Source organism: Onychomys torridus, unplaced genomic scaffold (assembly GCF_903995425.1).
Source record: "Onychomys torridus unplaced genomic scaffold, mOncTor1.1, whole genome shotgun sequence".
Lineage (NCBI taxonomy): Eukaryota > Metazoa > Chordata > Mammalia > Rodentia > Cricetidae > Onychomys > Onychomys torridus.
In genome coordinates this window covers 1-23,319 of record NW_023411760.1, presented here as the reverse complement: position 1 = coordinate 23,319, position 23,319 = coordinate 1, and the positions used below count along the sequence as shown (strand labels likewise).

Sequence of the window (23,319 nt, the reverse complement as noted above, 5' to 3'; positions counted from 1 at the left end):
GGGGGTGTGTGGACCTGTCTGCTGGTCCTGACATCCTTGAACTACGGGTCCCAGCATGGGGCTCCAAGAGGAAGTACTGCTATGAAAGCTCCCTGGCAGAGAGACACTGGAAGCATGGAGGGGATGTCAAACGGCTCCTCTCCTGATGGACGGTGGTGATCCTTGGTCCAAACAGGTTCTGCTAAGTGCCATGAGCTGCTTCTGGGGAAACATTGGACTGGGACTGAGGCAAGCAGGAAAACTCAAAGGGTTTGGGGGATGTTTTTCTCCCAACATGGGAGCAGGCTGCAGTTGACTTCGGCCTGATGGCTCCAAGGTGGTGGGTGCAGCGCAGCAGTGCCCCTGGAGACGAAGGCTTGTGCATCTGTCCCTTTGAGAAGTTCTGCAGCCTGGCCACAGCTGCCCTGCCCTCCCCCCGCTCCGCAGACCCAGCCTTCAGAGTCACTGGCTTCTCAGACCCGGCCTACATCCAGCTCTTGAGATCACATGCTCCTGGAAATCGGGACAGCGGGAGTTTCAAACATGCATCTTTGCTGTGTCCTTCCATATCACCCCCATCCAGACAGTGAAGTCTCTGGGCAGAGAACAGGCTTCCTGGCAAACAGAAGTTGAGAATTGCAGGCGCTGGGGTCAGAGGGACCTGGCCCAGGCTCAGCTGACTGACTGCCCTGGAGTGCCACTTCTCCTGATCAGAATCTCTAGCCCTGGGATTCAGGATGTTCCTATGAAGACACAGTCTAAATGAAACCTTGTCATGAGCCCTCATAGTGGGCCCTGGCTCCACCATTCTCAAACCCTGCATGAGCCTTGTCCTATGCCTTATGCTGTGGACAGGGATAAACTGGTACGAATTAAGAAAATGGATAAGCAGAATTTCATAAAACTTTTGGATCACAGAAAGACTTTGGTAATATAAAGAAAAAGGCACAGCTAAAAAGAAAATATTTACAATGCAAATTTTTGAAAAAGGACTAGTATCCAGCATCTATAAAGTGTTTACAATGCAACAACATGAACAAACGGGCCAAACGAGGCTAAGATGGTAACATAAGCTCACCACAGTCACTAGAAATTCTAAATAGAATATACAAGCTGCTGTGTGAGAACTCTAAAGGTTGAGTGATTGCAGATTGGAAAAAAGAGGAAAAACTGAACAGACACGTGCCGGGCATGGTCCTTTCCCCCTTTCTCCCCTCCCTCCTCTCCTCTATTCCTCTTTTCTTCCTCTCCCTCACACCTCCCCCTTTCTGTTCTTCCTTCCCCCACTTCTCACAGAAGCAGCAGAGGCAAAAGGATATTCCCCAAGAGAGCTCCTCTCTTTAGTCAAAGGAATCTGATGGAGGGGCCCTTGTGGGAAGAAGGAGTAAGGAGTATCCAGGGATATAGATAGCCAAAAAGTGGTTCCCTAGTTCTGTGAAAATATGGCCCCTGTGCTGTGCACCAGTCACACAGATCCAAACCAGCAGAGTAAAACCCTGAGAATGAAACCGAAATGCAGACCATGGGCACACCTTCTTAACACACTTGCTGAATACAGTGTGTGCTTGAGACAGCCCCACATCAGTGCAGCAACTGACACTGGAACCGGTGTCCACACAAGGCAATGCTGAACCTGAGCTTGAACCCAAGCGAACTGCTGACCTATCAAAACCACTGTGTTCTTCAGACACAGGAGTGTGGACTGAACCCAACGTCTACACTCAATGACATTTCCCATCTCTAAGACAATCCAAATCCCAGCATGCAAAGAGCCAGGAAAGCACGGGCAGTTCTCAAGGGGAAAAGAATACATTCAGATTCCCAAGGTGAGTCATGGCTGCTGGGTTACCAAAGACTTCAGATACTCCTTACTCCTTCTTCCCACAAGGGCCCCTCCATCAGATTCCTTTGACTAAAAAGAGGAGTTCTCTTGGGGAATACCAGACAACGACTTCAAAGAGGCTGTGGTGAGAGAGCATGCTCCATCAGAGCCAGAGCGATACACAGAAGAAGGCTAAGGAGGTATTTGTCTACAGAGAACTTTAAAAACACTTCAAAAAAGAGCAAACGGAAATGCTAGGATTGAAAATATAAAGCTGAAACTTAAAATTCCCCCTGCATGATCCAGCAGGAGAATGCAGGAGCAAGAGTGAAGGGTGCATATGAGGTGGGGGAAGGTGAGTGTGAGGTGGGGGGAGGTGAGTGTGAGGTGGGGGAAGGTGAGTGTGAGGTGGGGGAAGGTGAGTGTGAGGTGGGGGGAGGTGAGTGTGAGGTGGGGGAAGGTGAGTGTGAGGTGGGGGGAGGTGAGGGGGAAGGTGAGTGTGAGGTGGGGGGAGGTGAGTGTGAGGCCCAGAGTTAGTAAAGGGCAGAACCTGGCACATTCAGGAGGCTCTGTGCACCCCCAAGAGGGTGTGCTCTGTAAAGCATGAACTCCTGAAAACCAAGAGAAAGTTCCATCATCGGAACAAGGAACTGAGACACAATTCACAGTAGGGCAGTGATGCGTCCAGTCCAGGGCAGTAGTACTACCAGTCCGAGAAGTGGGAGCCAGTGGCTCACACAGCAGCAGGGCCACAGTCAGGAGCTGTGTGCGGGGTAGAGAAGCCAATAAACCCCACCCCCTGACCCTTTCATTACAGTTACATAAGTTCTCGACAGTGTAAAGCCATGGACAGTGGTAGCAGGTGGCAGAGTTCCTGGGGGTAGTGAGGGCAGAGAGGAGGAGGGAGCTGGTGTATGACTCTTCCTGGGAAGATGTGAACAGTCATCTATTCATCCCAGGTAGGAAACCAACAACAGTTTCATGAACCAATGAGTTTTATTGGTGTTGATTAGAGGAGTGTGGGTGAGGGGTTACTTACAAGAGCAGAATCATTTCAGCTGCATCAGCAAAGTCCAGCACGGGTGACAGCTCACGGAAACTGGGAACCGGGAGTACACTGCACAGCCTGCAGACAGCTCGGTAGGTGGGAGGCTGGTCCTTTCCAGGTGGCTCCATTGGTCTGAGCCCCCTTCAGGCAGCACAGCTTGCCTGGCAGTGTCTCTCAGCAGTCCTTACTGCTTATAGAAGCTTGAGGAGGGAGGGGGCCTAGTGAATTTGGTCAGTTTCAGGGACATTCTGAGATTAGTGAATTGTTTAGTCCTGAGTTTAAATGAGCTTCCCTGCAGGATGGAATGTTCCACCTCCTGTAGTGGGTAGCCATCCCAGCATTGGCCTGGAAGTTCCAACCCCCACTGAGGCTTTGGTAATGGTCACGCCCACAAGGAGGGGCAGAGGGAGGAAGCTGAAGACCCAGGATCGAGAGGAGAGGCTTCTCTTGGTTCTGGAACCCTGGACGCTGGAGGTAGACTGAGCAGAGTTCTCCAGAGAACACCGCCAGACTGCTCCATACCTTTGCCAGACCCCACAACCTACCTACCCCTTCATTTGTAAGTTACCCCACAAACTAAACCTCCCTTTTAACTACGTGGAGTGGCCTTAATAATTTCACCAATAACCTCCCCTTTGAACACCCTGTTGTTTCCTTTCCTTTTCTCAGTCATAACAGCTTCACTTCAAGATGGAAGGTTTGAACCTCAGAGGAAACCGCCACACAATGGAGGCTGGGAAGGCACATGAGAGAAAATTGGCGACATTATAAAAGTACATGACAGAGTTTGGAGGGTTACAGAAATGTATCTTGACTGTGGTATTCTCTTCTGTTTGGATCTATGTACGAATTGACCACATTTACTCTTTGAACAAACCCAATTTAATGCACTTTATTTATAACGAGTTATTGGGATGAAGGATCTGAAGACCCCACAAAGGAAAATATATAAATTGACATTGTGCACCTGCAAAGTTTCTCATTTTCTTCAGCCATCCACACATCAGACACTTCTCTGCTACTGTGACAAAACACTGTGGCCAGAAGCCACTGACAGAGGGAAGGGTTTATTATGGTCCCAAGGGGATTAGAGTCCATCATGGCGGGGGGCGGGGGGGCAGGGAGCTGGGTTCCCATCTTGAACGGCAAGAGTGAAGTAGAAGGAAGGAAGTGGAAATGGAGTTTCATTTCAAGTCTGCTCCCAGGGACATGCTTCTTCCCCTAAAACTCCCCAAACAGCACCACCAAGTGGGGACCAAGCATTTAAATGCCACAGACTATTGGGAGAAAGAGGGAACATTTCCCAGACCATGATCAGGAACTAAGCCTGACGTGCTACAAGCCGCAAGGATGGCAAAAATTTTAAAGTGCCAGCAAGAGTGTGATGAAAACAGAATTTTTTGGGGGGATATAAAAATAGTGAGTGTGCCCACTTTGGAAACAATTAAGCCGTGTCTTATTTAAACATACATTAACTATGTGATCTAATTAGACAAATCCCAGCTAGAGAAGTACAAAGTACATGGACACAGTGTCTCATATACAGCTATTGGTTGCAATAAAGTTTGTGATGGAAACTGAAGTGTCTATGCTCAGGTATGTGGCTATAGAAACTGTGGTCTACCATAGAGAGATGTGCTGCTCATCAGCAAAGAGGAACAAAGAGCAGGCCCTGCGGAGGATGAGACTCCAGAGTGCTAACCAAGAGTTCCACACAGAGAGTTCCTACTCCGTAACTCCACTCCTCCTAGAAGAAGAAGAAGCAAGGATCTGATAGTGTTCAGAAGCAAATCTGGTGTGGTGGTGCACATCTATAATACTGAGTGTGGGAGGCAGAGGTAGGAGGATCAGAAGTTCGAGGTCACCCTTGACTACATAGCGAATTCAAGGCCAGCCTGAGCTACAGGAGACCCTGTTTCAAAAGGTGGCAGTGGTGGACAGAGAAGTGGCTCAGCGGCTAAGAGCACTGGCTGCTCTTGCAGAAGATCTGGGTTCAGTGCTTAGCCCCCACATGAGGTGGCTCATAATTATAATTTCAGTTCCAGGGGATCAGATGCCCTGCTCTGGCCTCTCAGGAAAGATACTGTGTGCACACGGTGCACACACATTCACTCAAGCATGCATACATATACATAAAATAAAAATAATAATTTTTAGTTAAAAAGCAAAATCAGTAGTGTTTTGGGTCTGGGAATCAGTGGAGACATTACTTGGGGGCTGTTCCATGGACATACCAATTTGTCAATGTTTATTAGCCTTAAATATGTTGATTTTTTTAAAAGTTGATATATAACATGAACTAATACAGCTGTAAAAATACAAATAATATGATATTTGTACAGAGACAGTCGAGGAGATGGATATAAAAATAATCTAGAAACTGATTTGAGCTTTGAAAGTTAATCATTTGGGTTATTTTGGTATTTCAAATCAATTTGGGGAGAAATATTTACAAATGATAATGAGTCAGTTGGCCATTCCAGTTACAAATTAAGACCTATATCCACTTATGGGGAAAAGAAAAAGAATTTCACGTAGATTAAAGACTCAAGTCTATTGAAAAACATAGTCATCTTAAATGAGCAAGTAGTAGAGGCGTCCAAGTGAGGGTGTGGTGTGACTTGGAAGAGCCTTGCCTGTGCCCAGAGAGTCCCACTGGACCACACTGTTTGGAGTCTAGTCCTGGGGAAGCCCAAGGTCCCATAGACAGGACAGGACAGGAAAGGAGTTCCCAGGCTCCTCCTGCTCACACCCCAAACTAGAGAGAACTTCAAAGCCTTCTTCCCCTTCTCTGCTCAGCCCCCTCTGGGAAGTAGCAAACAGTGACGCCCAGGGCACTGAGAGGTTGGAGCGTCAGGTGAGTAGAAATCCACACAGCACTGGCCAGCTCCCCTAGGCAGTGGATAGACCTGTGGAAGCCTTTCTCTTCTTGTACCCCAGGGCTGTCACCCTGTAGTCTCTGGACAGAGGTCTCCCATGAGTCACTGGCCCCAGAGGAAAGACCAGGTCTGATTGCAGATGTTTTCATTCTCTTTGTTTCTCTGGTCTCTTGGGGCCATCTGAATTAAGCTGAATGAAGAGCAGGTGAGGAGCACAGGTGCTGGGTGTAGGGCAGAAGTCCCCATAGCAACAGAGCCATCTGGCTTTCCTGCCTGGCATAGGGTCTTGTGACTTCACAGCGGAATCTTCTCACAGTGGGCAGGAGGGGTTGCCGGGTAAAGAGGGTGGGGGAGGGGCTTTGGCCTTCTAGCTCTAATTTGAGGCTTAGGCTTCTTCCTGTCAGCATCTGGGGCTCCAACCATCTCCAGTAGACTCCGAGTGGCAAGTGCTAGTGAGTGTGAGCGGCGTAGCATGTGGGCCATTCTCTGCTGAAGTCCTCTGGGGAATTGGAGGAGTCACACCTGGTTTCCTTCAATCCAAGCCTAGCAGGTGAAGAGGAGCCAGGGTCCCAGAAGGAAAGACAGAAGTGTGATCTTTCCCACCCAGAACAGCCTGTCCTGGTCAGCACCCTCTCAATGGCAGGAAGGGTAAGACAGAATGGGGAGTCGCCAGAGGGGGCTTCCATAGGAAGTACAGTAGAGCCCTCCAACCCAGTGATGAGCCTTCCAGCCCACTCACACGTGTTAGGTTCCTCAGTTGCTCTAACAAATTGCTGCGAACCCGGTGAAATGGTGTAGGTTCACTCCCACAGTGTTGGAGGCCCCAAGCCTGATGTCACGGTGTCAACAGAGTGAGTTCCTTTTGGGGGTACAAGGGAGAAGCTGTCCCGTGCCTTTCTTCTGGCTTCTGGTGATGTTGGTGACCTGGTGTTCGTTGGCTGTGGCACTACCACTGCAGTTTTCCACTCATGAGATCATATATGACATGCTCCCCAAATATCCCTGCCAGAGATTTCAGGCATGCCCTAACCCAGTAGGACTCCACGTGTTGCATCTGCCAAGATCATACAGACAAGGAAGGGCCTAGTCACAGTGCCAGGGCTTAGGACTGGGTGCTGTACCTTACGGGGAGCATGCACAACACACACGGAGAATGAAGAGCAGATGGGGCTCAGCCTGTTTCCCCAGCACAGTGCAGGGAGAGACAAGTCTGGATGAAAGGTAGGATCGGAATGTTGAATGTGTGCTCTGGTCCCTCATCTCCAGGAGCTCTCGGTCCATGGACAACACTTTCCCAGGAGTTAGGCGACATTCAGGGAGTTAGGGACCTGCTCTGGTTGTACCTGTGACAAAGGAAAGGGAGGCCAGAGCAGGGACCCCTAGAGGAGTCCGGAAAACTAGGGGCCAGACCATAATAGACTTCCTATGAAGCCCAGAGTCTATAAATTGGAGCAGCTTGAGGCCTCTGGAAATGGTCCCAATGAGCATTGATGGAAATAGGAGACTCCAGGTCTCTGGGTGTCCCCACCCCCACCCCCCACCCGGCCAAGAAGGAATCCACCATTTCCTTTCTCTGCCTCGCCATAAGATACGACTCCTCCCCCTACCAACCCTGGGGCGGCAAGAACTTAGATCCTAAGCCCTACTTCGCTCTTATTCTCTTACTCTCGTTCTCTCCCCTCCCCCTCTCTCCCTCATGGGAATGGGTGTTTTCGTGCATGCGCGTCTGTGCACCACCTGCATGCCTGCCTAGTGCTTGTGGAGGCCAGAAGAGAACACTGGATCCTCTCAGAAACAGGGTTCCAAATGGTAGTGACCCACCAAGTGGATGCTAGGCTTGAATTCCCTGGAAGAACCGTTGTGCTCTGAGGCTCCGAGCCAGCTCTGCAGCCCCATCTATGTTCTTCCTTCCACAATGCCTGTGCTTTTATTGTCCACCCACACACCAGGGCTTTTCTAGATCCCGTGGAGACAGATGGGCCTTGCCTTGATGAGACGTGTAATTAATTCAAGATAGTCAAAAACAATGCCGGCAAGTGCTTTGGGCAGAGTAGGTACACCAAAGGAGACGTGTCCTCAGCTGGGAGGGGGTCAGTCAGTACGGTGATGTGACTAAACCACGATGGTAAAGGAAGCACCTGACCAGGCACCACAAGCAGTCATCCCAGGGAAAGGGATGGCTCAGGCAAGCACACTGGTGTGTGCTCAGGACCTGCTAGAAAATGCCAAGTGAATGCTGTGTGGACCCAGCAGACCTAAGGGGAGTCCGAGACCAGGAGGTTAGAATAAGGAACTAGACCTTGATTTTTTTCTTGGAAGAGTGTTGGTTGAGTGTCAAGGGCATGGCCATCTCAGGTGCAGAATAGGAGAAAAGGCGTGTCTGTGAGAAAGAAGGGGTAACGGTCTCTATGGGGGAGGCTGGGAAGACTCCTCTGAGGTGAGGGCTCCAGAAGCTCAGACAGGGTCAAGTGCAGTGTGACTGAGGGCCTGGGGGACCAGGGTATACTGAGCAGAGCCAGTAGGGTGAGGAGTGAGGTGAGGTTGCAGAGCTCAGGGTTTTCTGAGGGCATGGTTAGGACCACTACTGGACTTTCCCAGAGGGGAACCCTGATCAGTTGTGGACCCTACAAGCCCCCCAAATGTAGACAGGACTAGGGAGGAAGCAGGCAGCAGTGACCAATGGATACTCTCTCTTCTTAGACAACTCAGAAGAGCCACGAGACTCAGTCCAGTGCCTTGATCTCTCTGAGTCTCCTGTTGGGGGAGGACCCAGGACACCTGTCCCGGCAACCGCAGGCCACCAGTTCACAGGAGCCACTTGGCTGTCCCAGGCCCTCTGAGGTGGGCTCAGAATACCCGCCTTTCTTCCACATTCATGAGCAGCCCCTGGCTATGGAGGAGCTGGCTCAGCAGGTTGAACTCTGCCCAGGACACAAAGCTGGCTGGAGCAGCAGAAAGGGCCTGTTCCTCGGGGAGTCGGCGCCACCCAGTGGCTTCTTCCCATACTACCGCTCTCAGGAAGAGCTTCTCCCCAGCACCACCCCTCAAGGCTGCCAGTGTCTGGGCACCAGAGACCACTTTCCTGGAAGTGGGGCACAGGATGGCTGCTGCAAGGTGACATGGGATGGATTCCCTGTGACTCTGAAGAGGCCACAGGAGGGCAGTACCAAACCTCTGGAATGCTCCAGATACCTATCCCCAGTGAGCCCTTGGCCAGGTCCCTGATGGCACACTAGCTGTGGGCACAGAGGCTAGGAGGGACTGTCCAACTATACTTCATCTCCTCCCTTTCAGAGAAGTGGCTCTGGATATCAAATTACAATAATTCAAAGGAAGGCCTGAAACCAGAGCTGAGCCCATAGAAACCCTTAAGTTACTTCTTAAAATTTGTTTAGACACCCAGATACTGGATCTCATTTAACCCTAATGACCCCATGCTAATGGCAGCTTATGAGTGAGACAACATCTCTTCGAATATCAAAGGAACACGACCTCAGTCACCCAGGTGCCAAGCCTGGGTTCTGGTCCAGCCCCATACCCTCTAATGTTATAAGTAATCCCCCCTGGCAACCACACAGCTTGGCATGGGGTCTAGGGATGGCACAGGAAGTGGGGTAGATAATAAGTTCCAAAGCCAGGATCAAACTTTCCCCTGGGAGCTCCTGGATGGGTAGGCAATGTCACGAAGGGCTCCCCACTCTGCAGAACTGGCCCGGGTCCTGGCACCTTCCCTGATTGGCCCTGTAGAGTTATAAAGCCAGGGTCCATCTTGGCATCTGGGCCTGAGCCTGGCTGACACCTTGCTCTTCCTTACCCAGTGTGCTTTGGCAGGGCCAGACCTCCTCGCCTCTGGCTTTTCATCCTCACCAGCCTGCTGTCACTTCTTAGGAGGGTTCACGCCTGATGGCGACCAGGGTCTTCCCTTCTCTGGGGACCGTGTTTTGATGCTTCAGGATTTGTACCATACTACAGAAGCCCTGAAGAGGAGCTTCACACCAGCCCGGTGCCTCCCTCTTCTGTGCTGGGGAGCTCGAGGGAGTGACCCCAACCTGGTGCTGCCAGCCTGTGAAGATGCAGCAGTGAAAGCCGCAGGGACTTCTGGGAGTGAACTTGCTGGTCAGTGGGTGAGGGACAAAGAGAGCTGCAGCCGAGGGTTCCACAGCTCAGTCCATTTGCCCTGGGACCATTTGACCTTCCTGCGGCAGAAAGAGGTCTTCTATTAGACCACCAGTGAGGGGGGGAATCCTCTCGTTGCCACAGAGGCCCACAGGAAGAACCTACCCTCCCCCCTCCACACCTTTTCAGTGCCAGGTGACCTGATCTTCCACTCTAGAACACCCCTACACACACACACACACACACACACACACACACACACACACACACACACAGGTCTGGGCTCACCTTTCTTTTTCATCAGGAGGAAAATCTGCCTGATGAGGTGTGGGGGTGGGCACCACAAACTAGCTGCAGAGGGATTCCTACTGTGCCCCCCATTAGAACCTCATTTGTCCTTCCTAGTTTGTCTCAGGCCTGGACACAGGGATTCCCGACACAGGGAGCAGGGGTCTCCTGGACAACTTGGAGGTACACACCCCCAAAGCTGGCTTTGTAAATAAATCCTGTCGGCATGGGTGCCTTAAAACCTCAGTGTGGCGCTTCAGAACCGGGCCCCCGACTTCCCTCTACTGAGCACTCATTATGAGCGGGGTGGGCCTTGCCAGATCCTCAGAGATAGTCTCATTCTACAGGCCAACAAACAGGCTCAGTGGGGCGGGCGACAGGCTTCTGAGTCTTAGGACTGATATCAGCAGAGGCCCCTGGCTGGGGCTGCAGGGATGGTGGGTTGATCTGCTGAGAGGAACCCACTGCACAGCCAGGAGATCCAGCCAGGCCCAGCACAGCCCACTTACTGCCTGCCCATTCCCACCCCGTGTGCACCCAGGCCTCATCTGAGTCTGATTTTCCCGAATCTTTTCATCACCAGGCTGTTCTGCCACTTAGGAGAACCTTGGTGTATTTTGTGGAAATACAAACAAATGTTGCTTTAAGGTTTTATTCTTTAACCACCCCCGGCCACACACACACACACACACACACACACACACACACACACACACACACACACACCCTGCTTGTTACTGGGTCAGAAGAAATGGTTCTGGAGTCCTTTGGAATTGCCTCTCCTCAACATGGGGAATTTGCCTGTGCAATGATTACTCTGACCCTGGAGCAGAAAAGACAGTGGGGGATGGGTGTGCTCAAAGCTGGTGTAGGCCTTTAATCTCAGCCGCCACTCAGGAGGCTGAGGCAGAGAGTTGTTAGTCTTAACAACTTAGTGATACTGGCTCAGAGTTAAAGAATTAAAAAAAAAAAAAAAAAAAAAAGGACGTCTGGATGTCTGGGGGGTTTAGGTAAGGCTCTAGGATTAATACCCAACAAAAAGTAGTGGGGTCCTAGTCCCAGGCCATTCTTAGCAGGTGGTAAGTGCATAGAAGTACTGGACACATGCAAAAAGTGTAGAAAGTGGGCAGACCTTGTTTCACTGAAAACAATGTGCTGATCATGTTAGTTCTTGGTCTCTTGTCCTATGCCCCAGACTTGACTTCTACCCTCAGAGGATGTTTGGAGAGCATTGGCTGATGCGTATGTGTGCCCAGGAATTAAGGGTGACAGGCGGCAAATCTACCAGGTCTCTTGAGAGCAAATGCTAGCTTGGGAGGAGCCTGTATTCCAGTCATGTGAGCACTGTGATTGTCTGTCCCTCACAGCAGCGGCCAACTCACTGAGGACTACCACTGACCCGTGGGTGCCACTGTCCACATGACCCCATGTCACTCAGCTCTTGGCCCTGCCATCCAAGGTCCTCTGGAGTTAGGCCCTGCCCTTCAGCATCCTGACCTCCAAGGGAGCCACGCAAAGGTCTGCCTAACTAGGCTCTCTCCACAGCCACTGCTCTGGTGTACCCTTGCCCCATGCCATTTTCTCAATCACCTACAAGCACAAACTCTCCCACAACTTCCCAGTCTACCTTCAGACTTTCTTTCTGCACACTGCTAGCCTCTGCTCTTTAGATAGGTATGGGTGAGCCTTCAGCGAAGCCTTGAAAACACACACACACACACACACACACACACACACACACACACACACACACACACGGAGGACAACCATGTGATCTGGCTGCCTCCCATTTGGGCACCACAGACCTCACTTGACTCCCCAGTGAGGTTTGAATAGCAGCTGTGGCCCTGGTCACCCTCTTACACTCTCTTCTTCCACAGGTTTCCTTCAGTTTCGGATCTCCCTTGTGCTACACAGGCTCCCCTGATCAGGAAACCACTAAGTAGTCAGATTTTTCTTTGGGCTGCCAGCTCACAAAATGACACAGAGACTTATTAATTAGGAAAGCTTTGTCTTAGCTTAGGCTTGTTTTTAGCTAGCTCTTATAACTTAACTTAACCCATTTCTATTCATCTACATTCTGTCACATACCGCCCGCCTTGCTTCCTGTGTCTCCTTATCTCTCTTCTGCACCAGACCATCTCCTCCTACGTCCTCTCTCTGCCCAGAAGTCCCGCCTATACCTCCTGCCTAACTCTTGGCCATTCAGCTCTTCATACATCCGTCACAGCAACAGATCTTGACACAGTACAAACATCCCACAAGACCTCTGCTCATCATTAATCTGAGTCCACTTGTGTCCATCACCTGGGGAGAAAACTGGAGGGAGTCAGGCAGTCCTCAGCCTCAGGACCCAGTATGGAAGAAAATCCAGGAGCTCCAGGGTCCTGCACTGGTATCTGGGAGAGATTCCCCCTTCTGATATCAGAGTCCTCTCTCTAGGATGTGATGCAGTTGGCATGTTATTCCTGTCTCATGCTGATATAGAGGCTCTCAGCGGCCTCCCTGGCACCCTCAGACATCCCTCTGGACCCTTCTGTTTACACAGTCTGGCTCCATTCTGGCGATCTTTTCCACCTGAAAGCTCCTAGTGTTGAGGAGCAGCGCCCTCTCCTGGTACATCTTGTCAAGACACAGTGGGTGTGTCCATGTGGTGATATGTGTTCCCCCAAATATTGTGCACCCTAATAAACTTATCTGGGGTCAGAGAACACAACAGCCACTAGATAGACATAGAGGCCAGAAAATGGTGGCACACACACCTTTAATCCTAATATTCCAAAGGCAGAGATCTGTCTGGATCTCTGTGAGTTCAATGTCACACTGGAAACAGCCAGGCATGGTAACACATGCCTTAATCCCAGGAAGTGATGGCAGGAAGCAGAAAGGTGTATAAGGTGTGGAAACCAGGAACTAGGGTCGGTTAAGCTTTTAGGTTTTTGAGGAACAGTTCAGCTGAGACCCATTTCGATGAGGACTCAGAAGCTTCCAGTCTGAGGAAACAGGATCAGCTGAGGATCTGGCAAGGTGAGGTAGCTGTGGCTTGTTCTGCTTCTCTGATCTTCCAGCGATCACCCCAATACCCAGATCCAGGTTTGTTTTTATTAACAAGGCCTTCTAAGATTCATGCTACAGTCTTTGTGGTCTAGATAATATAATTCTTTGGACATCATCTAGGAAAGCCTTATAAAGACTGAGCTAACAGCAGCAGCCTCAACCCTGGTGCAGAGCCCAGGCAGCCTAGCCCTCAAATGGCCAATCTGCCTTCACTCCTCAGCCACCCACATGCAGCTTCTCAACTCTGTGATGGGCTGAGCATGAGAACTGCCAATGGGAAAGAAGCCCTGTTCCCAATGACAGGCTCATACAGCACCCCCAAAATCAATGTGGCCTTATTGTCACTCCAGTTACCTCTTGTAGCCAGCACAGGGACAATGCACGCCCAAAGAAAGCATGTGTGTAGAGTCCTCGGTCATTACTGTTTTCCCCCAAAGACTATCAAGAGACCAAATCCGATGCAAAAATCAAAGGGTCTTTTTACTACGAGTTAACTCAGGACTCTCTGTCCCCCTGACTCAGCAGCAGAGCCAGAGAGACCCCAAGTAGCAAGGGGGTGGGATTTTTAAAGCAAGGGGGGCTTGGGGTCTACAGACTGCATAGGAGCAGACTCAGGATTAATGCACCTCTCATCCTTGGTGAGTTTGCAGCTGCAAGAAAATGGTGGTTATGGCTACTACAGTTTTTATCATGGCCCTGCTCTGCTGTAACTTTTCATTGGCTTCTTCTACTACATGGGGACATCTAGCAGGGTGTTCCTGTAACTAGAGCTAGGCCCAAGGTTGGGGGCTCAAGGGCACATTGTGCTGTGCCAGGGGCCTACATTCTGTTGGGTGTTTTCCACAGCCTGTCATGGCTGCAGAGTAGTCAAGGCAGGGGTCCAGGCAGGGGTCTGGGTTCTTCAATTACACCCTTTTATTCTCGGTGGTGGACGGGGTCCTAGTGGTCAGTACAAAGGCCTGGAGGCAGAAAAGCAGCCAACACTTTGGAGGCCCCAAAAGAAGCCGTGATTCTGGGGGGCTCCGGTAAGGCCCGTGGAGAGGCATCACTACTGCAACTGGAGGTGAGGAGGCTGCCTCCTCAGCTCTGCCATGACCCAGACTCCCTCTTCTGCTGACATCAGGTGGCCAGCCCCTCAGTCACTGCCCCATAGCCTCCCTGTTTAAGGGACCTCTGAGTGCGGACTGAACATCAGGCCTACACAGGCCCCGGAGTCAAGGCAGTGCCTGTTCTCAAAGGCTTCCCATCTGGTGGACAGATGGACTATAAGCCAGAATGAACAGGCAGGTAGGTGGCTATGTCCAGCACAGACAGTCCAGGTGGAATGTGGTGGTGTGCACTTCAGCAAAGGCCTGCCAGGGCAAGTGGCAGCCAAGCAGAATCACAAAGGAGTGGGCACTGGGCTTAGCCAGAGAGGGGGGGGCACCCCCCACAAGGGACTAGCACATAAAGTCCCACATGGGGAAGGAATGTGGGGTGTGAAGCCACACTGCCTGGCTGGAGTCCAGCTGCACACAGCTTAGGCAGTAGGAGTGAGACATGGAAAGGCCACTGGACTCCACCTCACAGGCCTGCGTACACTGGCATGGGGAAACAAAACGTGCAGACCAGGCCACAGAGAGTCACGGAGGACACTGCAGAGAGGTGGCCCGAGCAGAGGTCAGGCTTCTGAAGCCTGCTGTGGCCACAGTTGGAGAGGGAGCCCAGGACCAGGTCAGAGGGAACAAGGTGGAACAAGTCTATGTCCACTGTGCTGAGGCAGTGGCAGCACAGGCATGGGCTGGGCTGCCAGAGGACAGTGGACGTTGGAGTCACTTAGAAGGGAGAGCACAGGAGTTCCTGGATGGAGGGGTGAGGCCTGGGAGAGCGAGCAGTGGGGCTCATACCCACGTGTGCATGACAGTGCAATGGAGGTGCAGTCTCCTGTGTGCAAGTTTGGAAGGAGCAGCACTGGGATTAGCATTCTCATGGACATGCTGGGCGGAGATGTGAGTCTCCTAGGAGGAGGCTTCGAGTAGAGCAGAGGTTCTGTGCCCAGAAGTGAAGCCTGGGCACAAGTAAAGTAGAGGGATGGATGAGGGTGTGAATGGAGAAAGGCCCATGGAGGTCTCCAAGGACAGACAGGAGACAAAAGAGGGGAGAAGAAAGCCAGGCAAGAGGAGCTGCAGGCCCGTCATCAGAGCAGGCCAGCAGCTGTCTCAGGTGTAGATGGTGGGCACAGGTGTAGAGGGTGAGCTCAGGTGTAGATGGTGAGCTCAGGTGTAGAGGGTGGGCACAGGTGTAGATGGTGAGCTCAGGTGTAGATGGGCACAGGTGTAGATGGTGGGCACAGGTGTAGATGGTGAGCACAGGTGTAGATGGTGGGCACAGGTGTAGAGGCTGGGCACAGGTGCAGAGGGTGAGCAGAGTGTAGATGGTGAGCTCAGGTGTAGATATGGGCACAGGTGTAGATGGTGGGCAGAGGTGTAGATGGTGGAAACAGGTATAGATGGAGGGCACAGGTGTAGATGGTGAGCACAGGTGTAGATGGTGGAAACAGGTGTAGATGGAGGGCACAGGTGTAGATGGTGAGCTCAGGTGTAGATGGTGAGCTCAGTATAGATGGTGAGCTCAGGTGTAGATGGTGGGCACAGGTGTAGATGGTGGGCACAGGTGTAGATGGTGGGCACAGGTGTAGATGGTGGGCACAGGTGTAGATGGTGGGCACAGGTGTAGATGGTGGGCACAGGTGTAGATGGTGAGCTCAGATGTAGATGGTGGGCACAGGTGTAGATGGTGGGCACAGGTGTAGATGGTGGGCACAGGTGTAGATGGTGGGCACAGGTGTAGAAGGTGGGCACAGGTGTAGATGGTGAGCTCAGATGTAGATGGTGGGCAAAGGTATAGATGGTGGGCACAGGTAGAGACTGAGTCCTTGGCTGAGAAAAGTGTTAAAGAGCTGGAGCCATGGCTAAGTAGACTGAAGGTACCACCAGGATCCTCCAGGCTGTGGAGCCTTCCCTGACTTCTGGAAACAGCTCCTCCAGCGCTTTCCCAGTGCTGTCCACGTCATATCCCAGGCAAACAGTCTCTTCTTTAGCGGCTTTCTCAAAAGGAAAGTCTGGCATATACCAGTACCCAGGAGCTTCTGTTGTCCTTGAAGGAGACACAAGAAATGCATCCCATTATCCAAGAGCACCAGCGCCCACCCCATCCTACACATGCCCCTACCACATAGGCATGCTGCAAGGGCTCTGTGTGGAAGACCCGAGGGAGAATGGAATGGAATTTCTCTCTGAGAGGCTAACTCTGAACTCTGGTTACTTTATGAGCTGGTTGGTTACATCCTATCCCAGAAAACAGCACAGATTCAGCAGCAGCAGCAATGCTGCCCCCAAGAGGGAAATCCAGGGATGGGTGGTCCCACACCCCAGGGCTCAGGACTCTGAGGGCCTGCCTGCTCCATGCTGCCACTCCATGTAAGGTTCTCCGGACTCTTCTTGTGACATGCTTCAGGGTAGATACACAGCGTGCACTCGGGAATGTGAGGGCTTCTGGTCATCTCAGGCTCATTGGCAATCAAGCAGCAGTACCCTGGGCCAGGGAGGCCATCCTGTCTGCCAGCGGTGCTGCCTGCCAACTCAAGACCACCCTAATGGGGCTGACATGGGCCTGAGGAGCTGGCAGTCGGCCTGGAAGTGCTTAGGTGGTCCTCCGCCTAAGCCCTGGGAACTGGCTGGCTCCACACTGGATGCACTCCAACAGTAGACTCGCCAAAGGCCCGCTCTTCAGGGACCTTCCAGTTCCCAAATGGCCACAGGCCCAGGTCACAGGCATGGTAGAGCCCAGCTCTGCTAGTGCTGTATCCTCAAGGTTGAGTGGACGCCCATGTGCATATGATGTGAGCTCAGACACAGGCTGTGACTCTTCACCCCTCGATAGGGCTTTGCAAGACTCCCCCCACCCCTGACAGCCTGTGCTTCCTGCTTCGTCCTACACTCTCCCCTCAGAGGGGTGGCGTTGGCTCTGGAATTAAAAATCCAAGTCTGAGCCCACCTCATGGAGGAAGAGGACAGGGCTACCGGAGGACATACCCACCACTGAGCCCCACTCAACAGGAGGCTCTGGAGAGGTGCCCGCCGCCAGACTCTTGCTTTGGCAGAAGGAAGCCTGACCAATTGCTCTTACACACTGACCCAAGAGTGCCAGTGGGACAAGGCAGGCTAAGCAGAGGGACCTTCTCCAGGCCGCGCTCACCACTCCCATCAGGCCTGAGTACTGTGGCTGGGACCCAGAGCTACGCTCCTGCTGGAAGCTAGCTGGACATTGGTGAGCACAAGGTCACCTTCCTTAGAGGCAGGGGGAGGTAGGACATTCCAAATGGAACAAAGGTGCCTCATGTGGCCAGCCTGGATGTCCCTGGACTGCAGTGGGCGGGGTGGGGGAGGGGGCTTGGCTGGATGTGTGGTCTGCCTGCAGAGGAAGGTAGAGACGGCCACCCTTTACCTTTTGGCTAGGACAGTGTAGGTTGAGTCAGCACCTGATGGGGATCCCCACCACACCATACCCCCAAAAGAGGGATACTTTGGACTGCTAGGTGCTCTGAGCTCAGGGCTTTGAAAGGACATGGCTAGAGGAAGGGCCACAGTTGATTGGAATCACACTATTAAGTCAGCACAGGACAATACTAGCACCTGCCAAGTGCCATCTCAGGCTGGGGGCGGGTAGATGTGAGAGTAGAGGGGCAGAAGAAGAGGTGTTGAAGGGAGGTGTCAGAAAAGTCAGGTAGTATCTGTAGATTGCCCCTAGAATCATGCTACTACTTTGTACCTGTGGGATAATACCCTCAGCTCGATAGGATCTTGTTTGCTCGCTCTTTACCTCAGTTTCCACATCTGTGTCTGCAGATGTACATAGTGATGCGGAGTACCCATCAGGGCTCTACCTAAGAAATCAAAGCCCTTGTGTGCAAGGTCAGAGTTGACCTGAGCTAGTCTCATTTGTTGGATGGACCAGAAGACTGAAACCATCTGGCAAGAGCTGACTTCTTCTTTCAGGACATCACATGGTTTGCTTTTAGGGCGTTTAGATTGGCTGAATGAAACTTTCCCAGGTGATCAAGGTTCAGTTGACTATAATGCTGGTCATTATACATATACATTTACATCATATACATATACATATACATATACATATACACATTCACAGCTAGCATGTTTAAGATCCTGGGTTAACATCTCTAGTAACATCCACCATCACCCACCACACTCACAAATATCCCTCATGGCACCACCTGGATTAGTGTTTGGTTGAATCACCCTGTCCTCCCTGTTCTGAAGGCTGGCCAGGGTGAGCTGAGCTCTCCAGGGCTGTGGTGTGATGTCCTATAAGACAGGCTCGCTTATATAGAAGGTTCTGTGGAGCTACTGATGGATCCATCAGAATGTGTGATTGTGGAGAAATGGAATATTGCGGACTGAAAGCCAACATTACCTTCTGTTCCTTTAGCTATCTTTTTATCATCCATGTCTGCATCTGACTAACACCTGGGCTATCAGTAAAGCATCTGGAATGAGTTGAGACCACTGGTGTCGCAGAATTTTAGAGGGTCCTATTAATAAAAACAAACCTGAGGCCATTTATTGGGGTGAATGCTGGAAGATCAGAGACACAGAACAAGCCACAGCTACCTCACCTTGCCAGTTCCTTAGGTGATCCTGTTTCCTCAGACTGGATGTCTCTGAGCCCTCATCCAGAATGAATCTCACTCAGCTGAACTGTGCTGCTCCAAAACCTGAATGCTTAACCAGCCAAATGCTTAGCTAGCCAAAAGCTGCTAGTTTCTGGTCTTCACGCCTTATATAATCTTTCTACTCTCTACCATCACTCCCTGGGATTAAAGGTTGGATTTCTGGGATTAAAGGCATGTGTCACTATGCCTGGCTGTTTCTAATGTGGCCTTGAACTCAGAGATCCAGAGGGATTTCTGCCTCTGGAATGCTAGGATTAAAGGCATGTGCTACCACTGCCTATCCTCATGTTTAATTTTGTGGCCGTCCTGTTCTCTGACCCCATATAAGTTTATTTCGGGGAACACACAATATTTTGGGGAACACAATACCACCACACACTGGCTTCTCCCAACACGAAAGCCGAGGACACATCAGAGAGCATCTGAGCTGCAGTAGAGTTTCTGTTGCCCTGCTGCAGCCTGACTGCTGGAAACGTTTTCCAGTGTTCCCGTCGTAGTGAGGAGGCTCTTTTGTCAATACAGGGGTGCCCATTCAGGCCAGACCTGTCCGAAGGAGGGGACTGTGTGCACACTTCAGAGGAGGCTGCAGGATTTTCCCTTCTGGGTAGGGCTTGCCTGGGCTTTTCCCTGTGGAAGCTAGTGTTGGGGGAATAATTCAGAATCTGTTTTCAGACCAGGATCTGGACATGTTCATGCCCTGCTTTGGCTTCTTTTCTGTAGGATTACCATGTCTGTGTGAGATGCATATACGTTTTATACTTTAAACACACAATGGCTTTCCTGGTGCGTGGAGTGGGGTCCACAGACTTGCTGAAAAGATTAATCAAGAGCTGGGGGAGGGGGCTTCAATTAAGTGCAGGATAACAGACTCATTCAGAGCTGGCTTGAAGCTGATTTCTGAATGAGGTACTCCCATACTTTATTCAATTACTCAGTGATAGATGGGACTCTCAACCCAGGGCATGCAGACAGTGTGTGACCTGGAGGAGGAGAGGCAGTCTCTTAACTCTAGAAGTAGCTTGGCAAATCATGTGTACTCCATCATATAGTGAAATGGTCCACGGCTTTCCATCAGCTGGTCAAATCATTAAGAATTTCTGGTTTGTAGATGCTGTTCAATTACAGTTTGTGTGCATGCATGCATGTGTGTGCATGTGTATGTGTGTGCACATGTGTGCATGCATGTGTATGTGTGTGTTGATGAGACGAGAACCTCAAGTGTCCTCCTCTCTTTCCACTAGGCTGACTGTCAAGCCCCAGCAATCCTCTTGTCTCTGGGATCCCCGCCCCTGACCCTCAACTCTGACGCTCTAGGCACGATGCCAGGCATTTATGTGGGTCCTGGGAACCCAAATTCAGGCCCTCATGCTTATACAGCAAGTGCTCTTCCCCACTAACCCATCTCCCCAAACCTTCCAATTGGTTATTCCAGGGCTGTGTGCCCTTCCGCACCTGAGAGTCTTGCCGAGTGGGTCCTACTGCAGGCGGCAGCGTTGTGGTGTTTGTGAAGCCTCCCTCCGTTCTCTTGAACAACTTTGCAAGTGTGTGCTAAACAGGTTTTGGCTCCTCTAGCTGCTGCTTTCGCCTGAAGACATGGAAGACCCCGAGGCTGTGTTGTTGGTAAGAGCTAGGGCGGTGGCTAGAAATACAAAGGGAATTCCCTTGGTAACTCGGACAGCCTCCCGGATCACGCCTCTTGAGTGCTGTGCCTTTAAGATCCTCTGGGGGCGGGTTGTCAGCCACCCGCCCTCATTCGCTGACTGCCCAAGCGCGGGTGGCTGGAACACTGAATTTGAGGAAGAACCTGCAGGGTGATCGAGTCGCCTGGCTTGTGGACAACAGCCATGCCCGACACACACTGAGCGGACGTTGCCCGGGCGCAAGTCGCATTGGCCATGGGCAACTTCCAGCTGGAAGACTTCGCGGCGGGCTGGATCGGAGGTGAGTGTGCTTGTGGGAGAGCCCCTACCCCCCCCCCCCCCCCCCCGCAGTACTGGGCAAGCTGCGCGGCGGCCCTGCGCCAGCTGTTTGCACCTGGTGTTCTCAGTGCGCTTTGCATTGAATCCTGGTTTCATCATCGAGCTTGGCTTGAGCAACGCCTGCAGCACCCCGCTTCCCTAACCTAGTTCGCTTGGCTGGTCCTGATGCCCCTACTAGCTTCTGAAGCCAAGCTCTTCAGATTCACAGTTATTTCCTCCAGCTTCTGATTTGCCTCAATGTCAGGTCCCAAGGAACTTGGATCCCATAATGATTAAACCGCTGGTCGGGGCAGACAACCAATGGAGCCACCCCAGTGTGTGCACACCCTTCAGTGACCCACAGCGCACCTAGGTTTGGGAACATTTCTCCAAGAACTTGTGCTTGGGTTGGCACTTGGCTTGGCTCCTGATCCTGGTCTCAGGGTGGCCAAGAACCTGGACTTTAAGATCAGGTTGTTCTCAAGGGCGTTGCCCCTGGAGGGAGCGGAGCCGGTGGGGCAGGGAGTGGAGCGTTATGGTGCATTTGCCGGAGACAACTGAATGGAATCCCTCTGATCCGCCGCTGTCACCTATCAACCCTCACCTTCTGTAATGTTCTCCTCGACACCTCTTCTGTACTCTTTGGTCCCTGTGCTTAGGGGTCACTACATGCACCATCATTTTATGTAGCAAAGCAACACATGACTGGAATAGTTAACAAAACCGCATCTTAGAGTAAAGCCCAAGCCCACCCACTGCTAACTGTGTGCTGAGGTCCCTGTCAAGTACCTCAAGTTGTCTTCCTTAATGATACTGTGCGACAAAAGCTCACCACAGTGTCCCCCACGTTTTTCTGAAGCCCTATAGACTTTCCAAGCTCTAGAAACTACTGCCCCAGTACCCCGATTTTTACTTTGCATCCCTGCTTTCCGGTATGTGGGCTGAGTGTGAGCAGGGCAATGCTTGTGCACGGCTCTGAGCTGCTGCTCCAGACCTGAGGATGGCTGCCCCACCCTGGGGGAGACAGTGACACCTGGGCTGAGCCGGACAGCAGATGCAGGCTTTCTCTGGCTGCTGTTCAACTCCATGCTGCCCAGTTCAGGGGAGACTGGAGGGTGAAAAATACAGGAGGTTCTTGTAGCAGGAATCTTAAAGATTAATAAAATCAAACCTGGAGCCAGGTATTAGGGTGAATGCTGGAAGATCAGAGAAGCAGAACAAGCCACAGCTACCTCACCTCACCAGTTCCTCAGCTGATCCTGTTTCCTCAGACTGGAAGCCTCTCAGTCCTCATCCAAATGGGTCTCAGCTGAACTGTGCTGCTAAAAGCCTAAAAGCCTAAAAGCCTAAAAGCTTAACCAGCCAAATGCTTCTAATTTCTGGTTCTCACACCTTATATACCTTTCTGCTTTCTACCATCACTCCCTGGGATTAAAGGCGTGAGTCACCATGCTTGGCTATATCCTTGAACAGATGGATTTCTGCCTCTGGAATGCTAGGATTAAAGGTGTGTGCTACCACTGCCTATCCCCTATGTTTAATATTGTGGCTGTTCTGTTCTCTGACCCCAGATAAGTTTATTAGGGTGCATAATATTTCGGGGAATACAATACCACCACAGGTTCCAGACCAAGCAACAAGCATCCCTGTTGTCTGGCTAAGGCTCCTCTGCTGACAGAGATGTTGCTTTTCCACCAGCGGGGTGGAGGAATTTGTCCTTGAAAAGCAGCCCTGTGTGAATGTCAGTTGCTAGGGACCACAAAGGCTTCTTCATCTATGTGGCTTTGAGACTTTTTTCCAGATGTTCTGTTCTCTCTCTCTCTCTCTTCCCCCTCCCCCTCCCTCCCTCCCTCCCTCCCTCCCTCCCTCCCTCCCTCCCTCTTTCCTTGCCTCCTCCTTATCCATTCAATTGTCACTCCTAACCTCCCCCACTTCCCCCAGCCCTGGAACCTAGTCATGTTTTCTGTTTTTTTTTTTTTTTTTTTTTTGCCTTTGCCTTTGCCTATTTTCCCATAATTCATTTAAATAAAGTTACACAGCATATTTGCCTGTGTGTCTGGCTTCTCTTGCTTAGCATACTATGTTTTTTAAGGTTCACCCACATTGCAGCAGGGTTCAGTACTCCATTCCTACTTGTTTTGTGACTTTACCTGGGTAGATATGAATTGTTCAACCACCCCCCCCCCCCCCCCACACACACACACAGAGCATCAAGGTCTGACTTAATGTGTCAGGAAGTTTACTAGAGTTACTTTCAGGAATACACACAGGGGTTAGTTAGAGGGGCATGGGAGACTCATGGGCTGTTCCAGCACTGAAGAACCCACCCCAGCATGGCTGACAGCTCCTAAAAGCTGCTGTACATCTGGTCTCAGTTTAACTGGACAGAGTCTCCTCTCTCCACCAGCCCTTACTGCCTATATAACGTTGATCTCCTCTTT

At 51.3% G+C, this 23,319-nt stretch overlaps 1 protein-coding gene across 1 annotated transcript; it reads left to right on the top strand.

Moving 5' to 3' along the window:
- The first annotated feature begins 305 nt into the window (after positions 1-305).
- On the top strand, positions 306-9,770 carry LOC118575344. The gene is given in 5 exon segments (XM_036175927.1): positions 306-565; positions 5,649-5,706; positions 8,429-8,863; positions 9,547-9,640; positions 9,643-9,770. Coding segments are annotated over 5 exon segments (975 nt in total).
- The last annotated feature ends 13,549 nt before the right edge of the window (positions 9,771-23,319 follow it).